Genomic DNA, 14,840 nt, shown 5'->3' with positions numbered 1-14,840 from the left:
GCCTTCATGTGTAACTACCCAGGCATATATTTCCCCTGATTTTGTATTCCTTCCCCCTCCCCCAAAACATACCTAATCTAGTCACTGCAGTAACAGTGCTCAGCTAGGGGCTCTGAATCCGGCCACCGGGTGTCACCCTTAAGCAAGAACCAGGACTCTCCCCTCTGGGGGCCGCGAATGCTGCCTCCGCCACATCCCCAGCCTCAGCCCACCCAGAGAGCGGAAGACCCGGCTCGGGGACTTGCCATATGACATCGCACAGCACTTGCCATTTCAGCCACCAGACCTACCTGATCGCTTATTAAGCTTCTGTACACAATTTACTACATCAATACGACAAACAAATTCTGCAAACAGCATCTATAATCTACAAATATTTTTCCCATTCTTTTCTGTTTGTAATGTGTTTTTTCATAGGGCCAGCCCAATGATTCAGTGAAAGTGCTGGGTATTGCCATGCAGAGGGAGCGGAGCTCGGGTCCCAAAGGGTTCTGGGGGGGCAGTGCTGGTGGAGTCTCGGTCATCGTGGAAGAGTGGCACTCGGTGGTCTGGTTTAGGGCCCATGGTTGCTGGGTAATGGAGGAAGCTCTGGTGCAAGCACTGCTGCTGCACTGACTGGGCTAGGACACTCAGGAGGAAATGTAAAAGAGGGGATACATTTCAAGGCGGAAGAACTCTTTGGGGTGGGACCAGAGGCAGGGAGTACAGATGGGCTCCACCTCTTGTGCGCAGGCCTTCCCCGATAAGTTTTGCAGCATTTCAGATCTGCACAGGAGACATGAGAAAAGTCCATATTCAGATGCGAATCACTTAGTGGAGGGGTGACTGAAGCCCTTTAAAGATTAATGCTGAGTACTTTTTCATTCCATAAAAATTCTCCTGCCACCTCATACAAAGATTTGAACCACACTGCTTGAATGCTGACTGAATTAATTTAAACACAAGCATCTTGGCAGTATTCCCACATGTATCAGATTAACTATTCCCATCAGAAATCCAGGCAGAAGCATACGGGGGGGGGGGGGGGGGGGGGGACCAAGGTTCCTGGGTGCCAGGCTCTAGGGGGACCTTTATTTTCCAGTGGAATTGGTAACCCACGTCCGGCGGGGCATCCCATCCCACCTGGCAGCCAAACTGAAGGATGTACATGGTCACCGGCAATGTTCCCAAAGCTGCGCACCGCTTGTCCCCCCCTCCTCCCCGCGCTCACTGGTTCAAAAAGCCCAGCTCATCCCACCATGGTCGAAGGAGAAAAGAGGGCTCCAGTCCTGCCCAGCGGCTGAAATGGAGGCGCACCGGAGCTGCTGAGGGCTCACATCCTGCTTGGCAGTCCAACTAAAGGAGACCCCGCATTGGTAGGGGATCAATCCTGCTAGAAAGGGAGAGAGAGTGAGAATGAGAGAGAGTGTGTGTGTGTGTGTGAGAGAGTGAGTGTGTCTGTGTGCTTGAGGGAGCACATGTATATGTGTGCTTTACAGAGAGGGAGCCAGCATGTATATATGTGTTTGCCTGAGAAAGAGGGAGGGAGCCAGTGTGTATGTGTGTGTGAGCTTTGAAAGAGCGTTTGTGTATATCTTTGTGAGCATGAGGATGAATGTGTGTGTATATGAGAAAGGAGAGAGTTTGTGCATCTCCCTGCCCCTCCCACTAATACATGACTATCTCAAACTGACTGAAGTTAAAAGTTCTCAGGCATGAAGAGAGTGATTTTTATTATTATTGATTTTAATCAATAGTACAGATTGTTTAATCTGTATGATGTTTTGAAATATTTTATTGATGTATGGGAAAAAAAGAGTTTTTTGTTGTTGGATGTTCTATTCATCAGCTGTTTTGAAATATTATTAGTCTGGTTTTACTATTATGATTGATACTTTAAAATTTCTTGACTTTATTGTTTGATGTTTTCTGAGGAATGGCTATGTTTCTGTTTTTCCATTGGAGCACTACATACAGAGTCTGGCTGGTTGTGGTTTGTAGTTCAGTTTTTGTCTGCATTTTTCCATTCATACTTCAAAGTCACTTTATTTTGTCTTTGCTCTGCTTGTATGACTGAGGTTAAGTATTCTGCTAACATGTCGTTTCTATGAAGAGATCTATAGCAGCTTGGCTTGTTCTGTTTTCCTAACAGAAAGTGTATTGGTGTTTTAGAGCCTGGCATAATGTTTGCGGTTAGCGCTGTTTTGGAATGGGAGGTTTATTATATTGCAATTGAAATTTAATTAGCTCATGGCTTTCTGATGACCAAGCCCACACCTAACATGCATTAAAATATTCCTAATACCATATGTGTTCCAAGAATCTTTTTAGCTTTTCTGCAGGATTTTTTGGTTGATACCACAGCAATGCATATAAATATAATATAGATGCTGTGGTGATACTTTTACTTTAAAAGACTGTACTTTGAGTGTCCTTTTTCCTATAACATTTATTATAAATGCATAATTTTAAATTGTGTTCAGAGGGTTGTGAGGGGCTGGAAGCCTGGGCACAAAGCTGTAGGATTCACTTAGGGTTCCTAATACCCTTGCACTGACCACGATTAGAAAAAGAAAAAAAATTAAATGTTATAAAAAAACAGAATGAGGAGGGGCCAGCACAGTAATTGTTTGCACAGGGCAGCAAAAAAGCTAGGTGAGTGTGTGTATGTTCCCTGCTCCCCCAGTCCACGGCAATCTCAGGGTGACCGAAAATCAAAAGTTCCCAGGTATGGAGAGGGGGACATTTCTTTCCTTATTAGTTTTATTGTATTGAAATATTTTGTACATTTGTTTTTTAATGTTTAAAGTTTTTTTTTATCCTTGTTTTTCTTATTAGATGCTCTATTTGTTACCTGCTTTGAAATGTTCTTTTTATTAATATGGTTTTGTACTATAACTGATTTCTATTTCTTGATTTGGTTTTATGAGCAATGGTGACGTTTCTGTTTTAGCATTATTACACTACAGGTGAGTCTGGCTAGGAGGAGGCTGAGAAGCAAGATTGCTGGAGACTGGGAGGGGAGCAAGAGAAAGGCTGCTGGGGACTGGGAGGGTAGGAGAGTGAGATTGCTATTGCTTTTGTTTCTCTGAGATGGGAAGTGGGAAGCACTGGATTTTCTGTGTGGCATTTTGGGAAATGTGCATTTTTTTTTTTTTAAGTACTGGGAAAAAGCAATTTTTATTTATTCCTCTGGTATTATATATACTGCAGGCAGTCTGGCTTTTTGGGGTTTCCAGTTCAGCTTTTGTCTCCATGTTTCTCTTTCTACTTTGTAGTCAATTATTCTGTATTTGCTGAGGGGGCAGGCACTTGCTGTAATGAGAGTGCAGTGACCTGGGCAGGTCTGGAAAAAAAAAAACACGTTTGGAATGGTTTCTCCTTTTTATCCTGATGGTCAGAGGTGGAAAAAGTGAAAATTTTGGAAGGATTTAGAAATTTTACATCACAGTCCTTGACTCTCAGCATCATTCTTTATCAAAGGCTGTTTCTGTTTGCTTGCAGTACCAGAGAGGGAAGGGGCAAAGGAAACTTTATTGGCAGCACACAATAGTCTGCCAGTTACTTTCTTTTCTGGCATTTGTATTAGTGAGACTTTCTGTGACTGCAAACATTTCTACAAGGAGGGATGATTTGGGGGGGGGGGGGGGGGGGGGGAGGGGCGCAGGGGAGGCAACACAAATGCAATGGCCCCTGGGCGCCTCTGAAGCCCGGAAAGTTCTTCCACAATTTACAAATTAATATGCTGAGATCGCATCCCTTTTTTTCTAATCAATACTACATTAATGCCCAAGTATCAAAAGCTTCTCTGTTTTTTTTTTAAAAGGGTACCTACAGTTCATGTTACATATGCTTTGGTCTACTCCAGTTTATAAAAAATCTGGTATGCTTTCCAAGATTCACTGGTGCCTCTATCACCACATTTAAAATGTCCCTTATATTAAAAAAAAAAACATTTTTAATGCAGAGGTCTGTCATACTGGGATCACAATATCCCTGAATTAGTACACTAGGACAATAAACTATTTCCCATTCCCCCCTAAGTTGTGTCAACACTTGATTTGTGACTGCATGTTTTAAAAGACTTCTTACACAAACAAAAACCATTTATTTTTTAGTATCAAATGATTAACTAGATCTAGCATTAATACCACAAGCAGGTCGATACATTGTCCTGTGCACGCAATACAGTAAAACAAAATATTTAAATTACCGTATTTTCCGGCGTATAAGACGACTGGGCGTATAAGACGACCCCCCCTTTTTTATACATATTTTTAAGAAAAAAAATAATTTTACACTCAAACAGGAGCAACCCTATCTATGAAAAGGCAACACTACAAAATACCGTATATCAGGCCTTAAAAACCAATATACCTCTTATTAGGAAAACAGAACTAGCAAGCAGCTATAGATCCCCACACATAAATAATTGTAAAACTATACTAATAAGCAGAATAAATGTTTCAAAACAGCTATGAACAGAATAACATCCAACAATTAAAAACTCATAAAAACTATTAAACATTCTCCAAACACCAATAAAATATTTCAAAAAAGCAGACATCACATAATATTAAATAATTAAAATGGCAGTCAATCAAGAAAAATAAACTTAAAAAGCCACCTTTCCTTACCCCCTCCAGCAGCTCTCCTATTCCTCTTCCTTAGGGCCCATGTCTCTCACACACACACACCATACCAGTCATGCCCCCATGACCAGTTTCTGTCTCTCACACACCAATCATTTCCCAAACAGTCTTTGACACACACACCAATCATTTCCCAAACAGTCTTTGACACACACACCAGACACCTTCCTGAACAGTTTCTCTCATGCCATACACACACACAGGCTTCCCACTCCCGTGTTCTGCTTACTGTACATATACGGGCTTCTCACTCTCATAATCACTTTCTCTGTCTCACACACACACACCAATCTCTCTCTCATTTCCATGCTCACTCTCCACGTGCACAGGCTTCTCATTCCCTGAATCACATTCTTTCTCTCACATTCACACACACCAGTCTCTTTCTCTCACACACACCGTCACCTTATCAACCAGTCTCTCTCTGATGCACGCGCACACACACACACAGCCAGCCCTCCCGCTCCCATGCTCTCTCTCACATAATCAGGCTTCTTACTCCCATGCTTTCTCACATACCCAGATTTCTCTCTCTCTCACACTCACATACACATCAGTCATCTCTCTGAGCAGTCACTTTCATTGTCTCTCACACACGAGCTCGCTGACCAGTTTCTCTCAATCACACATATGCTCTCAATCAAATGCATTCTCTCACACACAGGCTGGCTGCTTCTCTCTCACTCACTTACTTCCACTCCCCCCCCCCCCCGAGCACAAATAGTAGCTGCAACAGCAGCTTCCTCCTCCAGCCCCCGCAGGCCAAGAAAGAAGAAACCCATCGGCTGCGGGAGGCTCATGCTGCTGTCTCCTTTCCCGATTACCAGCTCCTTCGACTGCTCGGGGCCGTTCCTGCTGTCGCCGCTGCAATTTTTTCACGCGGCACGGCTCTTTCTTCCCTCGCATCACTTCCTGTTCCGGTTCAAAGGGGGGGGGGGGCGGGAAGAAGAAAAGGGCAGCCGCGGATGCCACAGCATTTTTTTTTTTTTTTTTTGCACCGCTGCCGTTCCCGCTGGGCTTGAACGTGCTGATAGCCCGGCGGCAACGGCAGTGCGGTGCGCGGGAAGAAGAAAGCCGTGCCGAATGAAAAAATTGCAGCGGCGATAGCAGGAACGGCCCCGAGCAGTCGAAGGAGCTGGTAATCGGGAAAGGAGACAGCAGCATGAGCCTCCCGCGGCCGATGGGTTTCTTCTTTCTTGGCCTGCGGGGGCTGGAGGAGGAAGCTGCTGCAGCTACTATTTGTGCTGGGGGGGGGGGTGAAAGAAAGAGAGAGAGAGAGAGAGAGACAGCCAGCCTGTGTGTAAGTGAGAGAATGCATTTAATTGAGAGCATGTGTGTGTGATTGAGAGAAACTGGTAAGAGAGCAGGTGTGCCCTATAAGACGATACCCGGCGTATAAGACGACCCCCGACTTTTGAGAAGATTTTCTTGGGTTAAAAAGTCGTCTTATACGCCGGAAAATACGGTAGGGCCCGCGGTAAAAAGAGGTGCTAGGGACACTAGCGCGTCCCTAGCACCTCTTTTTGGACAGGAGCGGCAGCTGTCAGCGGGTTTGACAGCCGACGCTCAATTTTGCGGGTGTCGGGTCTCGAGCCCACTGTCAGCCACGGGTTCGGAAACCGGACACCTGCAAAATTGAGTGTCCGGTTTTCAACCCGCGAGCTGATTTAACTTTTTTTTTTTTTTTTTAAATTTTTGGGACCTCAGACTTAATACCGCCATGATATTAAGTCGGAGGGTGCACATAAAAGCAGATTTTACTGCTTTTCTGTGCACTTCCCCGGTGCCGGCAGAAATTAACGCCGACCTTTGGGTAGGCGCTAATTTCTGAAAGTAAAATGTGCGGCTTGGCTGCACATTTTACTTTCTGTATCGCACGAGAATGACTAATAGGGCCATCAACATGCATTTGCATGTTGATGGCCCTATTAGTCTCGGGGGGGGGGGGGGGGGTGGAAGCGCATTTTCGACCCCTTACTGAATAAGGGGTAAAGCTAGCGCGTCAAAAACGTGCGTCGAAATGCGGCTTAACAGTGGAGCGCACTGTACTGTATCGGCCTGAAAATCCATATTAATACAACCATCCTTTACTTACAGAGGTCCATATTCAGACACAGTGCAGATAGCAAATTTAGCTGGATACACTTATCTAACTAACTTTGCAGGTATATTCAATAGTGCAACTGCCAGCTAACTTTAAGAAAGACATTTGGCCTCACCAGACTAAGTCATCCAGCTAACAACTCCTCCCAGTTATAGCCTCCGAACGCACCTAACTTAGGAGGCTAGCTGGCTATCTTATTAGCCAGATAAGTGCCCAAACATTCATTTAGCTGGCTAACTTAGGAGTTAACTGAAACTGAAGAACAGTATCTACTGTTCATATCACTGAGAATTATAAAGGCAATTTTTTAAGCTGTTTTTAACCAAGTTTATTACCCTGGTATCTTATATATATCAACTTTATTCTCAATGCCTACACACTTACTGGAACTGTTTTTTTATGAAAATATTTATTTAAAATTTTTTATGAAACAAAATGTTATTTTGGAGTAGGTAGAAGTTTTCATACATGTGTGTAGGCATCCCTGCACAGTTAATGCAATATAATCATTAACCTCCTACCGCCTCCGTGAGAAATATTTGCTCTTTTTTGAAAATTTAAAGTCCCAAAACTTTCATGACATCCATGGTATTATTAGCTAGATGTTACCTTCATCGATGTTTAAGCCTGTAACTTGACGAATTTCCAAGCGGATACCTTTCAACCTCCTGGGTGCTGTCTGACAAACTCGAACCTCAATCCCGACACGCTCGTGTTTCAGACTTTGCGTCTTTCTTCAGGGGCATCTCTCTATAAAATAAAGCACTGACAGGTAGGATTGTTACCTCGCTGAATGTTGAAACTGTCAGTCTTGAAAATTATTTCTCCTCTCAGTGCCGTCCAACATGACGCCGTGGATGGGACATTTTCAAGACTGACAGTTTCAACATTCAGCGAGGTAACAATCCTACCTGTCTGAGCTTTATTTTACAGAGAGATGCCCCTGAAGAAAGACGCGAAGTCTGAAACACGAGCATATCGGGATTGAGGTTCGAGTTTAAGTCAGACAGCACAGAGGAGGTTGGAAGGTATCCGCTTGGAAAAGCAAATGTTGCTTACCTGTAACAGGTGTTCTCACAGGACAGCAGGATGTTAGCCCTCACATATGGGTGACATCATAGGATGGAGCCCAGTCACGGAAAACTTCTGTCAAAGTTTCCAAAACTTTGACTGGCCCCTACTGGGCATGCCCAGCATGGCACTAACCCATTTTGGGACTTTAAATTTTCAAAAAAAGAGCAAAATTTTCTCACGGACACGGTAGGAGGTTAATGATTATATTGCATTAACTGTGCAGGGACGCCTACACACATGTATGAAACCTTCTACCTACTCCAAAATAATATTTTTTTCATAAAATATTTTAAATAAATATTTTCATAAAAAAACTTCCAGTAAGTGTGTAGGCATTGAGAATAAAGTTGATATATATAAGATACCAGGGTAATAAATTTGGTTAAAAACAGCTTAAAAAATAGCCTTTATAATTCTCAGTGATATGAACAGTAGATACTGTTCTTCAGATTATCAGTTAATTATTAGATCACTGATTTTGTGGTGTTGATTTATACTAACTTATGAGTTAGCCAGCTAACACTTTTTGAATATGGACCTCATAGATTAGCGAAATCTGCTTTCTTAGATCGTGTGAAAAAAAGTTACTATCCCACATTATTTTAGTATAAATTAATTACCTAGTGCATCTTCAGGAGGAAGGCTGATACTATCTGTGTACAGGTACTCCAGGAAGGCTCGGTAAACAGGATAAGAAAAGAGACTTATTTCTATAATTTCCTCCTCGTTGTTATTTAACATGGAACGAAAATGCTCGCATCTTGAGGGGGAAAAAAAAAAAAATAAAAATCAGAATTTTAATTTTTCCGTGCAACAGTATAAATTAAAAAAAAAAATGTCACAGTGTACTACCAGATATCATATACAGCAGTTCGTGTACTCAGAGTAATTGGACGCTTTTAGTATACTGACTTTTGATTTACAAAAAGAATCAACATGGGTCTTTGAAAATCGGTGTAAAGTAAGCAAATTCAAAATGCCGACACACTTTGTGCTTGCTGTTTTGTGTAGTCAGCCGAGGAGGGGAAAAATAGTGTGTGCGCTTGTCAAAATGTCATGTACACATGCTATTTTCCTCCTTTGACTTAAGCCCATCTGCAGGAACATCTCCTAATGGCAGGTGCACTCTGGAAGTCTGCACACACTTTCAACTGGACTGAGTGAGGGCAATTTGCAGATAAGGAGAAATTACTACTTACCTTCCTTTCCTTTTGTGAAGGATAAGTCAATCCCAACAAATGGGTTTATGCCAGCAGATGGAGACGGAGCAAAAGCTGATATCACAGCTATATAGTCCCGCCCAGACATCAGCCTGCCAATATTCTTTAGAAAATCCAAAATGGGACAAACCTGATTAAACTTGAACATTAGCAGCAACAGGCAACCATTCGTGTTTCTCAACGAACAGAAACACTGAGCTCAGCCAAAGAAGGAACATATCTAGCAAACTAAGGGGCCGATGCAATAAATATGAGCAGAAAGCGGGCACTGAACAGTCAGCGCCCGCTTTCTTAATGCACCCCCATGCAATATTTAAATTAGGGGGTCACGTTAGCAAGGAGGCGTTAGGATGTCTTGTGCACCCCTAGCGCCTCCTTGCTAATGAGAACTGATCGGCGTCGGCAGCCCGCCTGTTAGGAAAACAGACGCCGAGTTTATCGGTGTCTGTTTTCCAAAATGCTGCACAGCCAGGGGGTTCAGGAAACGGACGCTTGTCAATTGCATCGGCCCCTTAGAGCTAAAGAAGCCACTTCCAGTTATCAACGAAGAGCAGGAATCATCGCTAGCCCTAAGAAAAGTAATCACAAAATCCAAATCCAGCAGCCAAGGGGGGAGTCTGGGATTGACCCACCCTTCACCTAAGGAAATTATCAAGTAAATAGTAATTTATCTTTCCTAAGTGTTCGGGTAGGTCAATCCCAATGAGTAGGATGTACAAAAGCTAATCCCAAAAAGGGCGGGAGGCTGCCAGCAGCCCAGTCAAAACTGCCCGCGCAAAAACAGCATCCTCCCAGGCCCTAACATCAAAGCAGTAATGCTTGCAGAAGGTGTGCAAAGATGACAGTGTCGCCGCTTGGCAAATTTCAGGAGACGATATCAAACGAAGTTCTGCCCAGAATACTTCCTGAGCCCTAGTGGAATGCAGTCTAATTTGCTTCGGTAAGGCAAACATAGCAGCCACATAGGCTGCTGTAATGACCTCCTTCAAATCAGCAGGCAATCTTTGCCCACATCGCTGGTGCTCCCTGCTTATGTCCACCATGGAGTACAAACAGGCAATCAGATTTCCGACAAGTCTTAATCACCTCCAAATAGCGCAGTAAACGACGTTTGATGCCCATTGCTCTTACCATGTGACAGAGGCCGGTCAATGGCACGATAACCTGTCACATGGAAAAGGCAAAGGGCCATCGGCGCCATTTCGATTACTGGCAGCAGACGACCCGAGAGCAGGAGATCGCTCCCGGGACCCCCGCTGGACCACCAGGGAATTTTGACAAGTTTTTTCTGGAGGGGGGGGGAGGGTCAGGAGGATGGAGGGGTGCAATGAAGTAAATTTGAAGGGTTGGGGTGGGTTTGGGTTTTCTCTTTTCTTTTTTTACAACCCCGTTGTAATTAATCAAATTTGAAGGGTTGGGGGTGGGTTTCGGGTATCGTTTTGGGGGGTGGGGGCAGCTGAAATAAAATCGGCCCGGTCGGCCATATGATAGTACTGTGTTTCCCCGAAAATAAGACATCTCTGAAAATAAGCCCTAACTATTTTTTCGGAGATAAAAAAAGAATATAAGACCTGTCTTATTGGAGAAACACGGTAATAACTATCCAGCATGGCAAATCAGAGGAACTGCTGATATAGAAGGGATCCTAATTTTCACATTTTCTAATGCCTTTTCAGTTGATATTATCTGGTTTTCTATTGGACTTGATTTATCCTTCAGAAAATTATCCAAATGAGGTGGCTCAGTAAAAATAAATTTTTTTACCCTGGTAATTAATAAAACATTTCGAAGGATACTTTAAATAAAACGTTGCACCAATTTCCAAAGTTCTACTTTTAAGTGCCAGAAATTGTCTCCTGCAGACCTGCATGGGTCTTGAGACATCTGGAAAAATAAACACCTTTTGGCCACAAAATTTAAGATCTTTATTCCTAAAGAATTTCTCCAATAATACATCTCTCTTTCTCTCTAAATTGAAAGATACAAAAAGTGTTGTTCTCTTGTTTATAATGTCTGTAGATTCTTCTAAAAAGGTTGATATACCAATAGAATTTTCTTCCACTAAATCTGTACCTTTGTTAACCCGTGTAAAATAATATATTTTTGAAATAGATGGAATATCTTTATCATATATCAAGATCTCTTTTAAATATTTTACCAACATTTCTTTAGGTGACAATAACCTTGTGACAGGAAAATTAACTAGTCTTAAGTTCTTTATCCTCAATAAATTTTCTACATTTTCTAATTCAAGTTGTAACATTTTACTATCCCCAATAAACATACTTTCTATATTTTGCACGGAACTTATCTTTACAGACAGTTCTTTCAAAGACGACTCTACCTCAGTCAATCTTTTACCCTGATTGACTATAGATATTCTATTAACATTTACTAGAGATGAAAGAGGAATTAACGAATTAAATTGGAGTCCAATTTTACCAAGACTCTCCACAAGTCTCCCAGATTCACATTGGCAGGATCAACAGTATCTGAGAGCTACCAATGTTAACAGCGAGGTTTTCCTCCCCTGCTTCTTCACAGGGGGTTGGTAATGCCTCTGCCAATGATTGTTGTGACTCAAGTTCACTCACATTTAGCGGTGCAGTCCCAGCTTGTAGTACTTCTCTCGCTGCTCCTGGAGGTTGTGGAGGTGTAGGCCCATTGCCTGGACTTAAAGATGTATCCAACGTACTCTACAAACAGTCCATTACTGGCATGCCCTGCCGATTTACGCGAACGTCCATGGGACCAATCCTAGGTGTGGATGGTGAAGAGATAACAAACCTCGCTTTTCTCTTCCTTCCCATTACACAATAACTTCCAGACTGCATGTTGTTCTTGCGGTCATTCGCGGTCAAAGCCGGCTTGGGCAGCGCGCCAGCGTCTGCTGCGCGCCGGCGTGCCTCGGGATTTAAAGATCCCCGGCCCTGGTGATGACGTTGAGCTCTCTGGGTCAGCTGTTCTCTCGCTCCACAGCGGTCTTTGATATTATTCAGCTGCGTTCTCAATCACAGAGTCTCTTACCAGGACGGCTTGATATCCCTTTCTCACCCACAGCCAGCCCCACTGAAACGCCGGCGTGCCTCGGGATTTAAAGATCCAGGGCCCTGGTGATGACGTTGAGCTCTCTGGGTCAGCTGTTCTCTCGCTCCACAGCGGTCTTTGATATTATTCAGCTGCGTTCTCAATCACAGAGTCTCTTACCAGGACGGCTTGATATCCCTTTCTCACCCACAGCCAGCCCCATGTCACTTCCACTTCTACCTCTTCTGAGGGGAGTTACATGGAGAGACCATGAAAGCATAAGAAGGAATGCAAAGAAATTCTAGAGTACAGCCGTTCTGAACCACTCTGAGAACCCACTGATCCGAAGTAAAATGGGCCCACCTGTGATAAAAGGTCATCTATCCCGGTTTTATCTCCCACACCACTAGGTGATCCTGCAAACCTTCATTAGGAAGACTAAGGGGCTCCACCTCCAGAGCCCGAATCCTTTCGAGGATCTCAGGGAGGGGGAGGGGGCGAAAGAACTGAGATCTGTGGAAGGGACAGGATCTTTGGGAAAAACCTCCCCTATAAGGCTGAAAACGCCGGTAGTCTCGAGAGTGACCACTCACCCGAGAAGTCTGGGAAACTGGATTCTCATTCTCCAAACACAGGACCTGGGTCTCTCCCCATTTACTTGCCATTTTTTCCAATTCACCTCCAAACAAGAGCTAGCCTTTGAAAGGCAGCTTAGTCAGACTGGACTTTAAAATAGTATCTGGGACCAGCTGCATAGCCACAGCTGTCGTCTGGCCACAATAACTGAAGCAGCTCCTCTGGCAGCTGTGCGTACCACATCACAGCCAAGAAGGCGGCCCCAAGTTCTACCATAGGCCCTAGATCAGACTTAACGCCACCAGACTCTAGATAAAGCCACAAGGTAGCCCGAGCTACCTAGGCACATCAAGAAGCAATTTGAAAGTTCATTGACACTGCCACAAAGGCTTGCTTCAGGATAGCCTCAATTCTTCTATCCTGAGCATCCTTCTGAGCTGCATCCTTCTCTACCACGAAGGTGGTATGATTCGTGACAGGACACAGCAAAGCATCCACCTTAGGGAAACACAACTGCTCTCTGGCTTGTGGACCCAAGGGGTATAGACTCGCTAAGACTCGTCCTCCTTTAAAGGAGGAGGAGACACTCCTACAGTTTCTCCCTTGGCCCCACTCCCCTCAGACAGAGGAGATGGATCATCGGCAAAAATCGGAAGGAGGCAAATCTCCCCGAGCATCCAAGCAGCACCGACCCAGGCTTGAAGAAAGCTCTGGCTGAATGGCTCTAATGTGGCAGGCAGCACATATAAACAGGTGCTTACGTTTCTTCACTGGACGCCATGCTATAAAAGCGCACAGTCCAATGAAGGTTCGCACCTAGCTTTCCCACACGTACAAGCACACCTAATAAGTCCGCACAAAAAATGTGCACACAAGCCCACTCGCCTAGACTGCTCGTCCTACTGGACACCCAAACTGACCACCCAGGACCAACACCTAAACTGTGAGCACAAGATGTGCTTGAAGGAAGAATGCCCAATTGCACGCACAAACAAGAATCAGCGCACATCTGGGCGTGCAAACATGCACAGACGATCTGAAGCAAAAATGTGTGCGAAAATACCCTGCGGCCTACCGTGCGTCCAAAATGAGGGAAGCCTGGAAGTGGGGCCTAGCCAAACGGCTGCTCAACCCGCTGTGCCTGCACTCGCTCCTCACCCCACAGAACTCCAGAAAGACATGAAAGGGACAGCCAAACGTCGAGGAAACAGACCCTTCTCCTGCTGTCTTCCTGTCACTGACTCACTCTTTTTTTTTTTTTTTTTTTAGTCAAAAAACTTTTACCTGAGCTCAGCCTTTCCTGGCTGAAATCAGAAACGGGTCCCAACTGCAGGGGAAGAGGTCTAAAACCTTCACCGCCGAGCCTCTCTCAGCCTGCAACTGTTAATTGAAATTTAGGTCCACACCAGTCAAGGCTACTAGATTGAGGCACTCTACTGAGGAGGGACCGCACGGTATCACCTTAGGAGGCAACCTGTGCAACACAGACATCTTCCAACTTTTTTTTTTTTACTCACAATACTGGCAGGCTGATGTCGGGGTGGGATTATATAGGCGTGACATCAGCTTTTGCTCTGTCTCCATCTTTTGGCAGAGGTGCATAACCCACTCATTGGCACTGACCTATCTGAATGCTTAGGAAGCCAATTTACCCAAGCCAATGGCTTTGGAAAAAAAAAGTCACCTGCAGCGCTGGTTCAAAACCAAATCACATGCATCACAATACAGGGCCCTCTTCCTATGGCTAACAAGTAAAACAAAGAAGCTCTTGGAAGTAGGTAGAGCAGACAAGTGATGCCAAGAGGCAGATTGCAGATGTAAAAACGATATGATATGATCTAACATGCTGGATTCAAACAGGGCTCAGCCATTTCTGCTCTTGTTTAAGAAACTCTGATCCCATCCCTTAAGTACAGAGAATCATGCAAAAACACCTAAAGCCGCAGAGGCAGTCCAGAACAAATTTTCAGCACACACTTCCTCTACTATAAAATAAATACAAACATACTAATCACATTTTTACTACTAAAACTACTTCTTTCTATGGTGCTATTAGATATATGCAGCAGATACACATAAGAGGGACTCTCTGCTCTGTGGAGCTTTCAATGAAAGCATGACAAACAGACAAATACAATATATGGGCTCCCCATGGACTATAATCCTATCTTAGCTATCCAGTGGAATATTATCGAGAGACTTTCCTGT

At 44.1% G+C, this 14,840-nt stretch overlaps 1 protein-coding gene across 5 annotated transcripts in view; it reads right to left on the bottom strand.

Annotated features, from left to right (window-relative positions):
- RCBTB2 (RCC1 and BTB domain containing protein 2) overlaps positions 1–14,840 on the bottom strand; it is a 126,684-nt gene that overhangs the window by 22,956 nt on the left and 88,888 nt on the right. For all 5 annotated transcript variants that reach the window (XM_029602863.1, XM_029602865.1, XM_029602864.1 and 2 more), the window contains one exon: positions 8,430–8,569. In XM_029602863.1, coding sequence (XP_029458723.1) covers positions 8,430–8,569 — 140 coding nt within the window. The remainder of the gene's footprint in view (positions 1–8,429; positions 8,570–14,840) is intronic.

The sequence above is a fragment of the Rhinatrema bivittatum genome, chromosome 5, assembly GCF_901001135.1.
Source record: "Rhinatrema bivittatum chromosome 5, aRhiBiv1.1, whole genome shotgun sequence".
NCBI classification, from domain to species: domain Eukaryota; kingdom Metazoa; phylum Chordata; class Amphibia; order Gymnophiona; family Rhinatrematidae; genus Rhinatrema; species Rhinatrema bivittatum.
Note: the sequence above shows the minus strand (reverse complement) of the source record. Positions and strands in the feature narration are given on the sequence as shown.